We start from the raw sequence: 19,699 nt of genomic DNA on the forward strand, positions 1-19,699 counted from the left end.
ACCATTAACTTTCCTCTCTTCACTGTCTCGCCACTGTATCAAGAGAAAATAGAAAACGCTCTGCATGAAGGGCTGATGGAAAACGCAAGAGATTTGGTGAGCGCTATTATTGTGTTCTGTGTACATTTCTGTTGTAATCCTATTTCCCCTTTCTTTGTTGTGGTTGTCAGACTGCAGCAGCTAGTTTAGCTAGGTAGGCTAGGCAGCAGTAGTGCCAGCTAGTTTCTGTAGCCGCAGAAAATAAAACAGACAGCTTTATTCCAGCATTGCCTGCCTTTCAATTGTTTAATAAAGCTAGCTGTTGTTGATGGCAAGCTGTGGTGCTGCTTCTTCAACAACTCTCCAACCTTCTAGGGCAGCTTGTCCGCTTGTATAATGGCGCAAGATCCAGCAGCTACCATTAACGTTACGTTAGCTGGCTAGCAAATCATTGCAAGAAGGCAGGCCCGTCATGTTAAATAGACCGCACTGCAGTGATTTTTGACGCTGTATTGGAGTGTCTTGCAGACTAATTCTTGGGATATCAGGTCATGAGCCAGCGCGTGCAGCTGTCATTTCAATATTGTGCTTTGGCAACAGAGGTTCTGAATAGAAAGGGGGCGGTGCACCACCGATGACATTAGCTATCGGTTACTGCAGTGCAAAACGTTTGGCATGTAGCTTACTTGCTGTATGTTGTCACAATATGTCGCTATTTTGATCACTGAGAACAGACTTGTTTTAGTGTAAGAATGGTAGGTGAGCTACCACCAGATATGTGGTGGTGTTACAGGTATAATTGGTTAACATGTTGAGCTCTGAGCAATTTCCATGTTGGTTCAATGCAGTGTTATTCATAGATTAATTAATTGGTATGTAGCTATTGAATTGACATGTTATACTTTCAAAGTCCCCTTCACTCTTCATCCGAAATCTGTCCGTGTTGCATGGAAACATTGCACATAGGCTACATATCCTCTTGGACCTCTATATGAAAGGTTTATGGATGCAGTGATTGCTTTGCCGTTTTCTGAAAAATGATCAGCAGTAGGTTATCATGCAAAGCAACCACCTGTAGTGGCATGCGGGTAAGTGAGACTGCATTGTGCTATCTCTATCTGACACAATCCTCTCTCTCCTACAGGCTGAACGGACTGTTCGTTCAGAAAGGAAGAGGCGGGACTCGTTTGGGATGTTCGATGGCTATGACAGCTGCAGTGAGGATTCTAGCAGTAGCTCGAGCTCCGAGGACAGCGATGAAGAGGTGCCCTCCCTCCCTGCCAGCCTGCCCATCATCAAGACCAACGGCCAGGTCTACACCTACCCCGATGGGAAGGCAGGAATGGGTTAGTAGTACTGTGACTGCCTCTGCCTATTGAACATAACTGCTGATGATGTTATTACAGGGTTGAACTGAGATTTTAGCATTCTATTATATGGCCATCTCTTCGACTGAACAGTACTCACACCTCGTTATCCCTCGTGTGTGTGTGTGTGTTTCACTCTCCTTAGCCACCTGTGAGATGTGTGGGATGGTGGGAGTGAGAGATGCTTTCTACTCCAAAACCAAGCGCTTCTGCAGTGTATCCTGTTCAAGGAGCTACTCATCCAACTCTAAAAAAGCCAGCATACTGGCCAGACTGCAGGTAACATGCAAACTGCACTCAGTCTACTTCCATTGTCCTTGTATGTTCCTCTATAACCACTGTTTTTAAGTTGAATTGACATTGAAAAGTTGTGTAAACAGGTTGTATTTATTTCATTTTAATTCCTTCCTCTGTGTATCATCCTCTGTGTATCTATAAGTAGCTATGTTACCTTACCATTTTTTGTTTGTTTGTTGACATTTAGAAAGTTCGTATAGAAAATAGATGCAACAATTGCCTGCTACAGTGTGTTTCCATTTAACTATATTGTCGATAAAAACAGCTGGACGCAATGCCATCACACCAAAAAAATAATACAAATGAAGTAGTTAAAGTGTTTCCATTAACCTTTAAGGCAAATTGAGCATTAATAAATTGTTGACCGCCTGGATGCCCTCCCAACTATGTGTGTCATGTCTCGGGTAGCACGCAAAAGCCAGGATGGATATACTGCAATAATTTACTAATATTTGTCATATTCTAATAATTATCATGTTCCCACATATTGCAACGGTCCATGCCATGGTGAAACGTGCATCCAGCCAACCAGAAAAGCAAGGCGAAGCTGTTCAGGCATTCTTGAAATTCAGGACAATCGTTGTCCTGCAAAAAAACACAATTTTAATAGTTGAAAAAATAGATGTTGGCAGCAATAGGTATTTAGCATTAAATGTTGAGTGGATCTTTTTTGTTAGGGCTACGTGAGGACATCATGTGCCCCGCGTACCTTCTAAATTATTTTGCAATCCTTTTTTCGAAAAACACAGTTTCCATCATAATTTGTCGCAATAAAGAAAGTTAGACCAAATAAATCCATCTCAGTCGAACTGATACAAATGTTGTTGATCTTCAGAAAATGTATCCCATAATCTGCCGTTTCCATTACACACGTCGCAATGATTTCTTTTGTCGAATAAACCTGGGACAAAGGAAACCTGCCTGGCTTGTATGATTCTTCTTCTATCTCTCTCAATAGTCGTTCCTTTATTATTATTTTCAAAGGGTAAACCACCAACGAAAAAGGCTAAAGTATTACAGAAGCAGCCTCTCATGGCGAAGTTGGCTGCCTATGCCCAGTACCAAGCCAACCAACAGAATCAAGTCAAATCAAAAACAGGTAAGTTCCATGTAAAAGTCCATGACACGTGAAATTTTATTCATTTATTACCAATTACAAATGACTACAGTATAGGTGCAACAGTCTTCAAAGATGATTCTACTAGGACTAGATTGAGATGATATCTTTCTCACTGTAAATAAAGAAGGTAATGATAATAAGCTAGTCGTTGATTGAGTTGTATTATCTCTCATGACGATACTTGTGGTGGTTGCAGTGATTCCTGTGAAAGGCTTTGATTGGGGACGCTACATAGGCACCGGCGACATTAACGGGGCACCTGTCGGCTGTTTCAAACATGTAAGCAACGCTCAGCTCAAACACTCCAAATGGTTGCTGGTGAAAAGTGACAGTGAAAGTGAAGTGGAAGTCAGAACATGTAGACACAGCCAATATGGTATGTCTTAACTAACATTATACTTCTAAAGTAGAGATCACACTCAGTGGATAAGAGATGCAAGCGTCTATGGTTGCCTCTCATGACGACTACTTATTAAGTGACTAATATTACAATAAATACAAAGTAATTGAATTTCAGCTTGGGCCTTTCTTGGTTGTTATAAAGAAGTATATTCTTCTAGATATTAGAATGTGTTGATTTGTAACCTGGTAAGATGTTTTATGCTCCAGTACAACAAAACTCAACAGAGCAAGTATGTTAGAATATACCTCATCCCTATTGACCCATCAAACAGTGTGATGAATAGCTCATCTGGATGTTTTGGAGATATAGGTGTCATTCTGCCTCTGGTGGGAAACTCTGGGGTGGCAGGTAGCCTAGCGGTTAGAGCGTTGGGCCAGTAACCGAAAGGTCACTGGTTCGAATGCCCAAGCCGACAAGGTGAAAAACCTGTCTGTGTTCTTGAGCAAGGCACTTAATCCTAATTTGTTCAAGGCGCGCAATACTACTATGGCTGACCCTGTAAAACAACACATTTTACTGCACCTGTCCGGTGTATGTGACAATAAAACATATATATATATATATATATATACATATACAGTTGAAGTCAGAAGTTAACATACACTTAGGTTGGAGTCATTAAAACTCGTTTTTCAACCACTCCACAAATTTCTTGTTAACAAACTATAGTTTTGGCAAGTCGGTTAGGACATTTACTTTGTTTACAGACAGATTATTTCACTTATAATTCACTGTATCACAATTCCAGTGGGTCAGAAGTTTACATATACTAAGTTGACTGTGCCCTTAAATAGCTTGGAAAATTCCGGGAAATTATGTCATGGCTTTAGAAGCTTCTGATAGGCTAATTGACATAATTTGAGTCAATTGGAGGTGTACCTGTGGATGTATTTCAAGGCCTAACTTCAAACTTAGTGCCTCTTTGCTTGACATGGCTGATTTCTTTTGATTTTCCCAAGACCTCATAAAAAAAATTGTAGACCTCCACAAGTCTGGTTCATCCTTTGGAGCACCTTCCAAACGACTGAAGGTACCACGTTCATCTGTACAAACAATAGTATGCAAGTATAAACACCATGGGACCACGCAGCCGTCATACCGCTCAGGAAGGAGACGCGTTCTGTCTCCTAGAGATGAACGTACTGTGGTGCGAAAAGTGCACATCAATCCCATAACAATAGCAAAGGACCTTGTGAAGATGCTGGATGAAACGGGTACAAAAGTATTTATATCCACAGTAAAATGAGTCTTATATCGACATAACCTGAAAGGCCGCTCAGCAAAGGAAGAAGCCACCGCTCCAAAACCGCCATAAAAAAGCCTACTACTGTTTGCAACTGCACATGGGAAAAAAGATCGTACTTTTTGGAGAAATGTCCTCTGGTCTGATGAAACAAAAATAGAACTGTTTGGCCATAATGACCATTGTTATGTTAGGAGGGAAAAGGGGGAGGCTTGCAAGCCGAAGAACACCATCCCAACCGTGAAGCACAGGGGTGGCAGCATCATGTTGTGGGGGTGCTTTGCTGCAGGAGTGACAGGTGCACTTCACAAAATAGATGGCATCATGAGGGAGGAAAAGTATGCGGATATATTGAAGCAACATCTCAAGACATCAGTCGGGAAGTTAAAGCTTGGTTGCAAATGGGTCTTCCAAATGGACAATGATCCCTAGCATACTTCCAAAGTTGTTGCAAATGGCTTAAGGACAACAAAGTCAAGGTATTGGAGTGGCCATCACAGCCCCGACCTCAATCCTATAAAAAATTTGTGGGCAGAACTGAAAAAGCGTGTGCGAGAAAGGAGGCCTACAAACCTGACTCAGTTACACCAGCTCTGTCAGGAGTAATGGGCCAAAATTCACCCAACTTATTGTGGGAAGCTTGTGGAAGGCTATCCAAAACGTTTGACCCAAGTTAAACAATTTAACGACAATGCTACCAAATACTAATTGAGTGTATGTAAACTTCTGACCCACTGGGAATGTGATGAAGGAAATAAAATGATTCTCTCTACTATTATTCTGACATTTCACATTCTTAAAAAAGTGGTGATCCTAACTGACCTAAGACGGAATTTTTACTATGATTAAATGTCAGCATTTGTGAAAAACTGAGTTCAAATGTATTTGGCTAAGGTGTATGTAAACTTCCGACTTCAACTGTATGTACGTGTGTGTGTGTGTGTGTGTGTGTGTGTGTGTGTGTGTGTGTGTGTGTGTGTGTGTGTGTGTGTGTGTGTGTGTGTGTGTGTGTGTGTGTGTGTGTGTGTGTGTGTGTGTGTGTGTGTGTGTGTGTGTGTGTGTGTGTGTGTGTATTTATATGTATAAAAAAAAATTGTTGTTGAAGCTGCATAAATTGTGAGGATAGGTGACAATGAAGTGTATTAGCAATAGCAGTCCTTTTTGAGCGGACATATTTATATTGTGATGATGTCGTTCTCTATGTTCAGCGTGTGTTGTCTTCTCTGCCTTAGGTTCCCATGGGAACTTCTTGGGGTGACCTTGCAGAAGGGGTGAGGGTAGAGGTGCCCAATACAGACAGCGGCCTGCCAATGAAGGTGTACTGGATAGCAGGAGTTATCAAATTAGCAGGTAACAAAGAAGCCCCAGAGAATCCTCTTCACTCTGAAATGCACCTGTTTGGATTCATAGATGACAGTGTACTTTCTCTGCATTCATTGTTTTCATTAAACTCTGTTTACACATAGACATGTTACACTTAGATGTAACCTACACACAATGCTTGGAAACATAGATACTTCTCTCATCCAACAATACTCCTATGATTCATTTTTATGGGTATTTCAGGAACAAAATGATTGGAAAATCACAAATAAGGTTCAGTGGTTTTCCTAATCTTAAAACATCATTGTGCTTCTCTCCGCAGGCTTTAAGGCACTGCTACGGTACGAGGGGTTTGATGGTGACTCTGGCAGGGATTTCTGGTGTAACATCTGTGTCCCTGACATCCACCCGGTGGGCTGGTGTGCAGCAGGAGGAAAGCCCCTGGTTCCTCCCAAGTGTAAGAGTAACAGAGGGAGTCACTTAGAAAACACAGCCAGGATATTTGTGGCCATAAGGTTAATAATGATAATGCCTTTATTTTTAAAAGCACCTTTCCTGAATTATGCTCAAGGTCACCAAATCAGTGCTCAGTACTCTTTGTAAACGAGGTACTGTATTTTGTTATGTATACGGCATGCGTAGTCTGTTCTCTGAAAGGTAATAAGAACAAATTATAGTACTGTACTTTGTTTTGCCAAGATAAGGATATATGCTCTGTTACAAGTGGTGGGGCAAGTGTTAAGTCATTTAAAATTTCTGACCGGTTTGAAAGAATCATTTCTAATCTTTCCCAAACGTTGTCTGACTGTTTCACCTTAGCCATTCAGCACAAGTGCACCAACTGGAAAGCGTTTCTTGTGAACTGCCTAACAGGAGCAAAGACTCTACCTATTGATTTCTCCACCAAGGTGAGCTACAACTCTTCATCACAAGACACTCCAACACCTCACTCAAAGTACAAACATGCATCAAATATCAATATGAGAAGATGAATATGCTTGTATTATTTCCACAAATGCAATGCTAATAACCTTATGGCACTACCAGTACAAACATGCATTGCATGTATTATTATATAGTGACATATTCTATAATGCCTAACTGGATTGTCAAGTAACCTTGTAGAATCTTCACCTCCTCACCCTTCCCCAGGTGCAGCAGAGCATGCAGTTCCCCTTTAAGAAACTGATGCGTGTGGAGGTGGTGGATAAGACTCACCTGTGCCGGACGCGGGTGGCCCTGGTAGAGCAGGTGATCGGAGGTCGGCTTCGGCTCGTCTACGAGGAGTGCGAGGACGGCTCGGACGACTTCTGGTGCCACATGTACAGCCCACTGATACACAGCATCGGCTGGTCCCGCGGCATCGGACACCGCTTCAAGAGATCTGGTCAGTGACCATAGTGGGGAGGGCACGCGGAACTAGGGTCTTACACATAAGGGTAAAGATTTGCTTAGGGTTTAAGGATCCTGAAAATCTCAACATGGGTGAAACACTTAGGCACTTTAAGATTCTAGTTGTTTCTGAATGATTTATTTTGACTTTTAGGGTTTGATTGTTGTCCATTAATGACAGATACTCTTCCTTGTTTCAGATGTTTCAAAGAAACTTGATGGCCAAGTAGATGCCCCAGGACAGCTTTTTGTGAAGGTGAGTTCAAATAAATGTTTCAATCTGCCACTTGACTTCGTTGATTCAAATATTTTTCTAGTCTCTGACATTTATTTGATACGTGGTACAATCTCTCAGGTGAAGGATGTTGACCAGAGCGGGGAGTGGTTTAAAGATGGCATGAAGCTGGAGGCTATTGACCCTTTGAATCTATCAGCTATTTGTATTGCTACTGTTAGAAAGGTAAGCCCTATAATCGTGATGAGAAATATGACTGACAGAGAATTGAGGGAAATAAAGACAAATGACATTGCACGTGTAACAGAGTTGTACACGTTCACGCTCCCTGCTTTCTCTTCTTCCAGGTCTTGGCGGATGGATACCTCATGATCGGAATTGATGGTTCCGAGGCAGCTGATGGCTCTGACTGGTTCTGCTATCACTCCACATCTCCCTCTATCTTTCCTGCTGGATTCTGTGAAATCAACACAATTGAACTCACCCCTCCACGTGGTACACACTGAATTACATTACATTGTGTGGTAAAAGCATAATCACAATTGTCTATTTGAGTTTATTTGTAGTACCAAGAGAGTGCGCACCACTGATTCTCACCTCACAGTGGCTATTTCAATTGGCCAGCCAGTTGCTGTTACTTGTAGCCTCAATAAGTAAGTCTTTTCTGCAGGGTACACAAAACTCCCATTCAGATGGTTTGACTACCTCAGGGAAACGGGTTCAGTGGCAGCTCCGGTGAAGCTCTTTAACAAGGTAACCTTGTTCAGCTTTGTCTGCTAGCTATTTTGCCTGTTAGGTCGTTTTGGCTCTTTACTTTTGTTCGCAGTCTGTTAGTTAGACTGAATTTGTTGTCAAAACCAACTACTTGCTGTCTGAGTAACCCTTTACATTTTTCATCTATTTGAAGTTTGATTGTTTATGCACTTTGGCTTTTTCAAATTGCTTGATTTCTGTCAGTAGTGTAGTCGTTACAGGATATTAGTCCGAAATAAGAAAGACCAAGCGCATCTGAGTGCAGTGAAGTTAAGACTAGTAGCCCACCAATGTACAACTTTGCTTGCTTGTAGTTGTAGTGTTATGAGAAATTCCCTGAGTCCACCAGCTGACTGTCCCCTTCTCTTTGTTGACTTTAAAGGAGGTTCCAAACCATGGGTTCCGCCCTGGCATGAAGCTGGAGGCTGTGGACCTGATGGAGCCCCGGCTGGTGTGTGTTGCCACAGTGACACGTATTGTATATAGACTACTGCGCATCCATTTTGATGGCTGGGAGGACGAGTATGATCAGTGGGTGGATTGTGAATCACCTGACCTCTACCCTGTGGGTTGGTGTCAGCTGACTGGCTACCAACTACAGCCACCAGCTGTGCTAGGTGAGTTTTTTAAATATTCTGTTTATTCGGATTTTTCAGCATTTTTCCACAAAGACAAAGACGGACAAAGATATAATTTTCTTAGTGCAAGGTCTGAACTAGCTCTAGTCTAGCCCAAAACAACCTTTTGGAAAACCAAGTCAGATTTTTCATTAGCATCATCCCCCAAATGACCTTGACTGTAATCTCCCAAATGAATTTGACTGTAATCTCCCAAATAACCAAAACTACCAATACAGGTAGAACTGCTAAATACAACAACAAAAAACACAAAGACAGTCAAAACATCAAACTTCATTTAACCAAAACACTGTGACTTTTACGCAAACCTTTAATCTGAAACTAATTCTAGTAATGTAGGAAAATTGAGCTAAAGCATTGCATTTTTTTGAATGAGTTCAGACGAGCTGTGCTGAACGAATGTATGAATGAATGAGTTGTTCTCTGGTTTGTGCTTTTTTTCCCAGCCTCTAGAGAGCTCCCTCCGAGTGTGACAAAGCAGAAGAAGAAATCCCAGCAGTACAAAGGCCAAAAGAAAAGTGGGTCATCCGTCCCCTCGTTTCGCCCCGTGCCTCAGCCCCCTCCCCCTGTACCCCCCCCCCCCTCTCATTTCTGCCCCTGTGCCTCCGCCTTCTCCCCTGCACCCTCCCCATCTCTTTTCTGCCCATGCCTCTGCCTCCTCCCCTGCACCCTCCCCTTTCCCAATTTCTTTCTCTATTTAAGGGCAAAGCTGCACTCACCGCGGCTCTTCACGGTTCATGCCCTGCGGGCATCTCTATTCACACCAAAACAGAGCATTGAAACCAAGTCAAAACCCTCCGACACCAGATTGAATTTATGTACCAGTGTGAAGCTGTTACTACTGGATGAGACTTCAGGCTGAAGAAAGATCTTCAATGACTGCAATAAAATACAAATTATTTGATTATGTAGGCCCATAGTGTAGATCTTTTTATAGTATGCTTGGTTTTTATATGTTCCTTCAGTCTTTGTTAGTCATGCCAGACATTACATCAAGCTTTTCCTGAATAACTTACATTTCTAAGACATTTTTACCTCGATTTGAATATTTCAATTTTACCTTACTAATGATGAATAACATAAGTAGTCACAGGTCAAAAAGAGCAAAGGTATAAGAGACATGAAGGTAACAGCAGAGCTGATAAACCATTTTACCTTTGTCTTGGTTTTTAGAGAGGAAGATCCCCATTGGTAAGCGGCCAGTGAGTTTGTCGGGGGTGGTATTGAGTGGAGTGCCCCAGAGGAACCTATCTGGAGACGAGAACATGACCCCGCCAGACTACCCATCTCCTCCCACGCCAGCATCTGCCCCTGGGAACGCACAGCCTCCCTCGGCAGCCCAGGAACTCGGCCCCAACGGAAAGCCAGGTAACCTAAGCCACCCTACCAACTGAACTCAAATTAGAAACCCATGTTAAGCCTGGTAGTTGGTTAGGGATGTCCGCTACTGAAACGGAGAAGTGTAGTAGTCCAAGTACTCTACCCCATCTCAACATCAACCATCTTGATAAGGCAACTTATTTTCTCCTTTATCTCCTGAGTTTTATAATTCATCCTCCCCTTCCTGTCTTTTCATTCCCCATCTTTCCTACTTCTCTACTGGCCCTCTTTTCTTTTTTTTAAGGGGTGACGCTGCAGCTGAAGGAGGAGGTTCAGGAGACGGACGAGTTCACTTTCCCGCAGGGCGCAGCCTCTGACCTAGAGAACAACGGCTCCGGCTGCAGTTACTACATCAAACAGGAACCCTGAGCCTCCATGGGGCACTGCTGCACCTACCACCGGAGGGCCAGCCTGGGGGCAAGAAGGAGCCTGTCCACTCCCTCTCTCTCCACAGCACCAGAGACCATGGGCCCTGGGTGGCATCCCCACAACATTAACATGGAAGGTCACCAAGGGGTCCAAGCTGTGCCCATAGAGAGATTCAGGACAGAACGGCTCAAAGACTAGTTCCAAACAGACAGCGCAAACGGGGAGAGGAGTGTAGAAAATAAAGGAAAAAAGAGAGGTGCGTAAATGACAATAACTTTACATTTCAGTTCAGTTTTTTGTACTAAAACAAAAAAAAGTTTTTGTACGATTTTTTAAAATCCGAGATCTTTTTGTGCATCTCTCGTATTCGTTACTTTGAGGTAGGGTAATCTTTTGATGGATAAACTGTGTGATGTTTTAGTGTATATATATATAATCAGATTTTCCAAAAAACAGGGTGTATGTACAGTTGAAGTCGGAAGTTTACATACACTTAGGTTGGAGTCATTAAAACTCGTTTTTTAACCACTCCACAAATTTCTTGTTAACAAACTATAGTTTTGGCAAGTCGGTTAGGACATCTACTTTGTGCATGACACAAGTCATTTTTCCAACAATTGTTTACAGACAGATTATTTCACTTATAATTCACTGTATCACAGTTCCAGTGGGTCAGAAGTTTACATACACGATGTTGACTGTGCCTTTAAACAGCTTTGAAAATTCCGGAAAATTATGTCATGGCTTTAGAAGCTTCTGATAGGCTAACATTTGAGTCAATTAGAGGTGTACCTGTGGATGTATTTCAAGGCCTATCTTCAAACTCAGTGCCTCTTTGCTTGACATCATTGGAAAATCAAAAGAAATCAGCCAAGACCTCAGAAAAAATAGCAATTTCCAAACGCCTGAAGGTACCACGTTAATCTGTACAAACAATAGTATGCAAGTATAAACACCATGGGACCACGCAGCCGTCATACTGTTCAGGAAGGAGACACGTTCTGTCTCCTAGAGATGAACGTACTTTGGTGCGAAAAGTGCAAATCAATCCCAGAACAACAGCAAAGGACCTTGTGAAGATGTTGGAGGAAGCAGGTACAAAAGTATCTATATCCACAGTAAAACGAGTCCTATATCGACATATCCTGAAAGGCCGCTCAGCAAGGAAGAAGCCACTGCTCCAAAACCGCCATAAAAAAGCCAGACTAAGGTTTGCAACTGCACATGGGGACAAAGATTGTACTTTTTGGAGAAATGTCCTCTGGTCTAATGAAACAAAAATAGAACTGTTTGGCCATAATGACCATCGTTATGTTTGGAGGAAAAAGGGGGAGAAGCATCCCAACCGTGAAGCATGGGGGTGCCAGCATCATGTTGTGGGGGTGCTTTGCTGCAGGAGTATCTGGTGCACTTCACAAAATAGATGGCATCATGAAGAAGGAAAATTATGTGATATATTGAAGCAACATCTCAAGACATCAGTCAGGAAGTTAAAGCTTGGTCGAAAATGGGTCTTCCAAATGGACAATGACCTCAAGCAGACTTCCAAAGTTGTTGCAAAATGGCTTAAGGACAACAAAGTCAAGGTATTGGAGTGGCCATCACAAAGCCCTGACCTCAATCCTATAGAACATTTGCGGGTAGAATTGAAAAAGCACGTGCCAGCGAGGAGGCCTACAAACCTGACTCAGTTACACCAGCTCTGTCAGGAGGAATGGGCCGAAATTCACCCAACTTATTGTGGGAAGCTTGTGGAAGTCTACCCAAAATGCTTGACCCAAGTTAAACAATTTAACAGCAATGCTACCAAATACTAATTGAGTGTATGTAAACTTCTTGACCCACTGGGAATGTGATGAAGGAAATAAAAGCTGAAATAAATAATTCTCTCCTCTATTATTCTGACATTTCACATTCTTACAATAAAGTGGTGACCCTAACTGACCTTAGACAGGGAATTCTTACTATGATTAAATGTCAGGAATTGTGAAAAACGTAGTTTAAATGTATTTGGCTAAGGTGTATGTAAACTTCCGACTTCAACTTTATGTTGGTATTGAATGGACTAAACCTTACTGGTAAAAAACAATCACTCAGATATAAAGTAGAAACACCCCACCAATCAGCTTCATACCAGTTCCACACATTCAACTAGGATTTGAGCACCTGACCACATTCTCTGGATCTTGTGTTCCATTTGTGTGATAGCCAATCATGACTGACAGCTATCACTGGGACATTTACCAAGGAGAATGTGGTAAAGCCCCAAATCTCAGGTTGATCCTTTTCCCACACTATATTTACCATGCCTTATTTAAAGTATGTTTACAAATATTACTCCTCTTGGCCAGTTGATTGCAGGCAAGTTTGTCAAATCAAAAAATTATACTCTATGAAAAACAAGTCATTCACTGTGGTAATATTTAGTTCTATCACAGTTTACTACACAATGATATGCAAACCTTGACTCTTGTGTCAAATAATACAGAGATCTATCTGAAATGTTTTATATCTAATGTATATAGCATTATTCTACATGAATTATGTTATAATTCATCTATCTGAAATGTTTTATATCTAATGTATGTAGCATTATTCTACATTAATTATGTCATAATTCAGAGCGATACTATAAATGTGAGTAGAGGAAATATTCAAGCCACTGTAATAGTCGGGCTATTGTTCATCATTAGTGTTTCATCACTTCACTACCATCAACAACATGAGAACCATTTATCGAAATAGAGAATGTACTGCCTTTGTAAAAGAAAATCTTCAAAATAATGCTTTGTTTACTCTTCCTCTTTTAGAACTTGAATGTAATCTCCTGTTGCAAGGTAGTCCGGTTCTGGTCAAACCACACATAAAGGTGATTTTCATGACAATTTAAATCACTTTGTGTGCATATTTCTTAGTAAGTGATTGATAGGCTTGGGTTAAATTGTCACACTCACTGACTCATGATCATGATCATTTTATTCATAGGCCATCCTTTCGTTGGGAGATATGAAATGAATGTCAATATTGATTTATAAAACAAAATATATCACATTAAATATTTATTAACAAAGCATACAGTATATAACAGAGCCAATTTACAAACATGATATGGTGATTTATTTTGTGCCATATGAGAAATTAAAGAGGGATTATATAATCTACATACTTTATCAAATACCGACTGCACTCCATTGTCTCACTTTATATACCAGTAAGGTTGACAATTTACTCTCAGGAAATCTTAGCGTATTGTATTATAGGCTTCTTCTTCGTTGTTATGGTTATTGAGAAAGGTGTTGTCATTGGCTGTTGGCATGCTGAAATTAGGCTTCAGAGATTGATGTGGTCAACAGTATTAACAAAATGTGTTAGTCCAAGATCGGTCTTTAAAGTAAATGTGTCACTTGGTAAACCATCTCACTAATGTAGAGACCTATCTGATTGTGATACAAGGTCCCATTTCAAGTGGATTTGTCATATATTTTGTCTCTAGAGGTAGGATTAACTGTCTGTCACTGTTTGATCATGTGTAGGTGTTTCTTGAACTATTTTATTTTTTCTCCAAAAGTTCAGTTAAATGTTAGCTTTGTCGATTTGTCTTACTGTTGTTACTGTATGTTTCAATGTCTGGCCCTGAGTGAAACTCAAACTAGTATAAGTCTCAATGAAAATGTACATTTTACGCGTTGGCTGGTGTAAACCAGCTCAGGTGACCATGGTGATGCCAAAGATTGCCTAAGGTCACTGTCAAGCAATAACGTCTTATCACAGTACTCTCCTAATGCAGTGAGATCCTAAGCTTTGAGCTGTACTTACACTCAAACTTCAGACTGTGCATCAAAGACCGAATGGTGGAAATATACATTACGTTAATATATGGTATGACTGTTTTGAGGTGACAAACCTTGTCTCCATCGTCCTTCTAACACAAATGTTAAACATGAGAATTCATGGTATTTGAATGAAGAAAAGAAACGCACAAATGTACTCAATATAGGGCTACGCTATTCTGATCATGATGTTCATTGACGTTCAAATGCATTATTTCATCATAAGAAAAGACTGTGTTTGTTGAAACCAAAATATGTGCATGCAGCAGTGTGAACATCATGTCCTCTTGTGCTTAACTAGTTGATCTTGGTTTATGTGTAACTGTTGGTCTTTGCACTAACATGGGTCTGTGTGTATGTGTGCTTGTTTCTATTGTGAAACCCCTTCATTGTCTTTGTATTATGGTGCTATATATATTTGATAGTCATAACCTTATAAGAATGAAATGATTTTTTAAAAAACTGGCCATGGTGGAGAAATTCAGTTCTCTTGTATTTTGGATACAACTATGAAAAATTTGTATTGAATTAACTGCCAAAACATTCTTTGCATGGCACTTGTGGGATAAATTCATTTTTTTCCCACATCCAAGTATATTGTTTTTGTTCCTTGGTTTCCATGGTAAATGTGCTGTGAACATGAAGTTTAAGCTACAGTATATCAAATGTATAGAAATATTTAGATGTTTACTTTTTAATTTTGCAGCATGTTTGTGGAAAAAGCATTATCGTAAAATAAATTATTCAACTTACTTTTTTTACACTGCATAAGCCAGCGTCCATTGTTTTGTTACCTACACAATAAAGGAATACTTCAGGGTTATGGCAATGAGGACCTAGACTTGGCACTGCGGTACCGCTTACCATGTGGTAGCAGAGAACAGTATGACTACGGTGGCTGGAGTCTGACAATTATGGCCTGGTATAGAGGTCATCATTGTGCTAAAGTTGAGCCAATGCCAACTTCCTTCATACTCTACATTCATCCACCAGTTCATTGGACACTGGGGAAGTAGATGAAATGTTTGCCAAAATCCTGAAGTGTTCTATTCTGTCAAGTTACATTTAATGAACCATGTTCTCGCAATTTAAACATTGTTATTGTGCCAGCAAAAGCAACGACCTCAACCAGTTCCACTGCTCCCTCCCCATATCACTGATTTAGACCTGGGACACAGGAGAAAACCAGGCTCCAGACCTCACAGGGTAAGCATTGAATACCCCTGCTATTGTTTGTTACCAAGTTGAGCCAATTCAAACAGGAACCAATATAGCAGGCATAGGGTCTCACCTTGTCAAGTCAAACATCCAGAAGGGTGTAGTTAATACCCAATCATGACAATGCAAATATAATCGTCTGTAATGTTACCAAAACCTTTTGTCAGGCTTGCCCAGTGGAGTTAAGCTGCCACACCCCCACATTAAGTCACAGGAGAGCTTAATCAGCAATACTAGAGGGCACCCTGAATGGTAGCACCTTAAACAAATGGCATGTAGACATCTTGCAAATAGGCCATATTGTGAAGAATATCACAGCATTCCTTGCCATTTATGACTATATTGAAGCCCCTTCAATACAGGCCCACACTGACTGAACAGAAGCCAGAGGACAATACCAATTCATGAAACCAACACTTTAATCAAGTAAACTAGGCGAGCCTTGCATATTCTACTTCATGATTGTTTTTATTGACATTTGTAAGTGCTTTAAAGTCACAAGGTACATGAACAATTCCAGATCAACAGCATTCAGAATGGTTTGCGATGAGAAGACATTTCCAATTTCATTGTATTTACTCATACAGGAATCCATGTTGGCAGCTCTTGTACTCAACCATCTCCTCTGGCTTGAACCACAGGCCAATCTCCTTTTTGGCACTATCAAGGGAGTCACTGCCGTGGATGATGTTCCTGTAATGGCAAAAGGCAAATCAGCAACTCTGCATCATGGGCATAACAGGCTTGAAGTTTATTGGAACTACAGCCACTGCAGGGGACATCTCTACACAACATCCATTACAGCTTGAATATTTTTATCAGATTCCTGGACAACGATGGTCTACACATTTTTAAGATGCACCCCTATTCACATTGGTTTAGCACTTTCCTTCTTCCCATAGATTCTGTATGGACAGGCATCGGTGGACACTTACCTGCCAAGCGTGATACAGAGGTCACCGCGGATGCTGCCGGGCTTGGAGTCTGCAGGGTTGGTCTCTCCCAGCATCAATCTGCCGTTCTTCACAATGTTCAGGCCTTCCCAGATCTGAATGCAAGGGAGGATAAAAATTGAGGCTTGAGTGGAACAATACATTCTATCACAATCAATGCTCAAGAGAACCTGAAGTATTGTGTTCAGGGTGGCATTAGCAGTGAGCCACTAGGAATTTAGCGAAGAGCGAGCATTTTGAAAAGGCCAGCGAGTAGTGTCTGGAGGACAGTTACCATGGCAACAACGGGACCGGAGTGCATGAAGGCGCAAAGGCCACCATAGAAGGGCATGTCCTTCAGGTCAATGTAGTGCTGCTTGACAAGGTCCTCAGATGCCTGTAAATCACAAAGACTAAGTTCAATGCCGTTGAACCCTAATAGACTCAACTCTGAAAAGATGCAGTTAATCACATACCTGGATCATCTTCATGGCCACAAGCCTGAAGCCCCTCTGCTCAAAGCGCTTAATGATCTCCCCCACAAGCCCCCTCTGGACACCATCGGGCTTGATGGCAATGAAGGTACGTTCGTTGTTTGCCATGGTGCTGCAACAGGAGGATAGAGATGGTAGTGGGCCATCAGTGAAACGCACATTAACAATGAATTAACTGCCTCATTTGTGGTTGTGGAGATGCAAATGGGCCCTGAATTGGCTGGAGTAAGCCAGGCCACTCTGCGCAATACATCAGCTCAACCTTTTACCAACGTACCGCCAGTTGACACCTCTTCAATGTCACCTAGACTGCTATGGAGTGAACAGATGTACTGTAGCTAGTGGGAAAGTGGCCAAGGCCAGTACAAATCTATTCTTATCACCATCCTGCGGAAAGTATTCCCACATGCCCATTCCATGCCTATGGGGTATTTAGGATGAATTTGTTTAGTTGCCAATGCTCAACTCATGTTACATACATTGGCAAACGAAGTTTGTTTTACTGGTACTGTAGCTTAGTTAATGGTAGTGCAAATTGAGCTCAGGCTTTAGCAGTTTTATGTTTAGATCTATGAAAAGTACGGTTCACTACATTCGACTGCAACCAGATGCTGCAGCAGTGTTGAACTCCAGCGCAAGCATAACTTCATTGGGCTTTTTAAAATAGTAATTCAAAAACCTACACCGACTTAAGTACATTAAAATGACAGTCAGCTAATTAAATCACAACCACACGAATTGCGCACAGATAAGCGAATTTGGCAGAAGTTAAATTCGTTAGCATTTTTACATCGAGAATGTTAAATTGTTTGAATGACAAAGAAACGTAGCTGACGTTACCTGGCCAAGTCCCGATTTAATGCAAATCCGAGTTACACTGACATTAATATAACTTTCTAAGCAGGACGCTAAATGAACTTGAGCACATCCCATTGTTGAAAGAAGCCATATTTAGTAGATGCCACATGGCCCGGCTTGCCACTGTCGTTAATCGAAACAAATTCCAAGTAGATTAGTCGAATTGTCAAGTACTTGCCACCTACAACTGAGCTTATTGTAACACGAATGCGACAAATAAATTGGCTTAAGGTAACCCGCAAGGCTTAACTAGTTCGCAATGTAAATTAACTGATTACACCACGCAAGCCAATCACGTCCGGTGAAACTGAAATGCACACCCCCGGTGTTAGTTAATGTATCTCGTTAACTATCATTAAGCATGCTATGACAAATCCAAGTCATTGGCTTACTATTAGGATGGGACTTAACTTTAGTTTAAAGCGTCACTCAATGCATGTCAATTAGCTCGCTAGTTGGGTAGAAACCGGCGAAGAACCAAGCCGTTACGTGGCATCCTAGCTAACAGTTAGCTAACGTTAGTCAATGCGAAAGGCAAAACACAAGCGAGACTGATCTACCAACTTCCTAAAACCATGAAAGGAATAAATCGACAACGAAAAGACGCGTAAAACACAACGCTGTGATTTAATGCAAAATTAAGGGAGTTGTGGCGCCACCATTCAAGTAGCATACCTTTAAAGTTGAGATGAAGAGACTGACAGAAGACCCAGGAGACAACCGTTCAAGGCAGGGAAACAATCAGTAAAAACAAGAAATGATGACAGCTAGTTTATAAAGGCTGCGGAGTGAATGGGTGGGGCTTGGATGAGGTCAAAAATGGACATTGACATGTTGCTTGCCTATTAATCACCAATGTTATTTTGTGCATTCTAGCGCCACACAACAGTTCATGGTGATATCGACATGTGCTGTCAAATATTCGAGTCTAGACAATGAGAAGTGCAAATTATGTACCATAGTAACACCAAAGGTTGATATCAGCAGACTAACCAAAAATGGTATCTGTTGCAAAGGGTGGGTGTAAATGTTATTATATGTTATTTTTTTATGAGGCAGATTTTATTTGACTGGAATAGTGCCTAGTCTAGTATCTGTTGTTGGCATTTATGCAATAATGCTTGAGAACCCGGGAATTATTGTATGACAACTCGCGACAATGGCTGTTCTGAGGCCCGAGGCGGAGCAACGTTTTTTATGAGGCAGAATTGATTTGACTGGAATAGTGTGTAACGCTCAGTGGTCTAGTCTGGTATCTGTTGTTTTCATTGTTGATTTTGCTGCCACCTGTTGACTGTTGCAGTTACCGCACAATTACGTTTGAGACGTATATCAAATACGTCATAAGTGATCGTGTTTGTATGGAACGCCTTCCATATGTTTGAAACAAATCAGACATTTGACCATCCATTCAGTCATCAAGTTGGCGTCGTTGATGGTCGAAAATGTATTAATCCGCATTTTATTGCAATTACATTGCATCATCTTTTTTTTTGGTGATACATCCGGTGATAATATGGAGAAAAAAGAAGTTGAGGTAGGCTTTGTTTTTCAGATTTTTTTTATATCACACATTTTGAAAGGCAAGATAAGTCTTGCCATCTGCCAAAGTCAGGAATAGTGAGTAGTTGGGTAAAGGTGATCACTAAGGTGACATTATGCATAGAGGACTTTCTGATGAGATTCCAGGGTTAGAGGTCAAAGGTTATATAACCTTTTGATAAATAATGTAGGCTAATTAATGAGAGTTTGAAAAAGGTGATATGTAAAATCTCAGTCACAGCACACTGAAGCAGAGAGAGAGATGTATGAGGCTGATCCAGAATCAGCCGGCCCATCTCAGTCACAGGAGACTGAAGCAGAGCGAG

The 19,699-nt window shown here is 41.2% G+C and overlaps 2 protein-coding genes across 2 annotated transcripts; one reads left to right on the forward strand and one right to left on the reverse strand.

Annotated features, from left to right (window-relative positions):
- Positions 1-10,988, forward strand: LOC120035123 (MBT domain-containing protein 1-like). The gene is made up of 17 exons (XM_038981920.1): positions 1-96; positions 1,124-1,325; positions 1,492-1,625; positions 2,628-2,742; positions 2,960-3,042; positions 5,642-5,759; positions 6,055-6,189; positions 6,552-6,640; positions 6,885-7,119; positions 7,325-7,380; positions 7,480-7,584; positions 7,707-7,854; positions 8,030-8,112; positions 8,495-8,729; positions 9,197-9,268; positions 9,924-10,118; positions 10,375-10,988. Exons 1-17 carry the CDS (start codon positions 76-78, stop codon positions 10,497-10,499), a joined length of 2,151 nt encoding a protein of 716 aa, XP_038837848.1. The 5' UTR covers positions 1-75; the 3' UTR covers positions 10,500-10,988.
- Positions 10,989-15,996: 5,008 nt separating this feature from the next.
- On the reverse strand, positions 15,997-18,622 carry LOC120044519 (nucleoside diphosphate kinase A-like). Its single transcript, XM_038989174.1, has 5 exons — positions 18,507-18,622; positions 16,956-17,085; positions 16,775-16,876; positions 16,483-16,595; positions 15,997-16,240 (listed from the first exon to the last, which is right to left on the reverse strand). The coding sequence occupies exons 2-5, from the start codon at positions 17,079-17,081 to the stop codon at positions 16,123-16,125; spliced, it is 459 nt and encodes a 152-aa protein (XP_038845102.1). The 5' UTR covers positions 17,082-17,085; positions 18,507-18,622; the 3' UTR covers positions 15,997-16,122.
- Positions 18,623-19,699: the final 1,077 nt, after the last annotated feature.

This window comes from Salvelinus namaycush, chromosome 3, assembly GCF_016432855.1.
Source record: "Salvelinus namaycush isolate Seneca chromosome 3, SaNama_1.0, whole genome shotgun sequence".
NCBI classification, from domain to species: Eukaryota; Metazoa; Chordata; class Actinopteri; order Salmoniformes; family Salmonidae; genus Salvelinus; species Salvelinus namaycush.

Excerpts from the sequence above, each read along its gene's own strand:
- LOC120044519 (XM_038989174.1), bottom strand. The coding sequence starts at position 17,081 with ATGGCAAACAACGAACGTACCTTCATTGCCATCAAGCCCGATGGTGTC. Across the intron at positions 16,877-16,955 it reads TGGCCATGAAGATGATCCAG|GCATCTGAGGACCTTGTCAA; the intron begins GTATGTGATTAA and ends TGTGATTTACAG. Across the intron at positions 16,596-16,774 it reads CCGGTCCCGTTGTTGCCATG|ATCTGGGAAGGCCTGAACAT; the intron begins GTAACTGTCCTC and ends CCTTGCATTCAG.
- LOC120035123 (XM_038981920.1), top strand. The coding sequence starts at position 76 with ATGGAAAACGCAAGAGATTTG. Across the intron at positions 97-1,123 it reads TGGAAAACGCAAGAGATTTG|GCTGAACGGACTGTTCGTTC; the intron begins GTGAGCGCTATT and ends TCTCTCCTACAG. Across the intron at positions 9,269-9,923 it reads GTACAAAGGCCAAAAGAAAA|AGAGGAAGATCCCCATTGGT; the intron begins GTGGGTCATCCG and ends CTTGGTTTTTAG.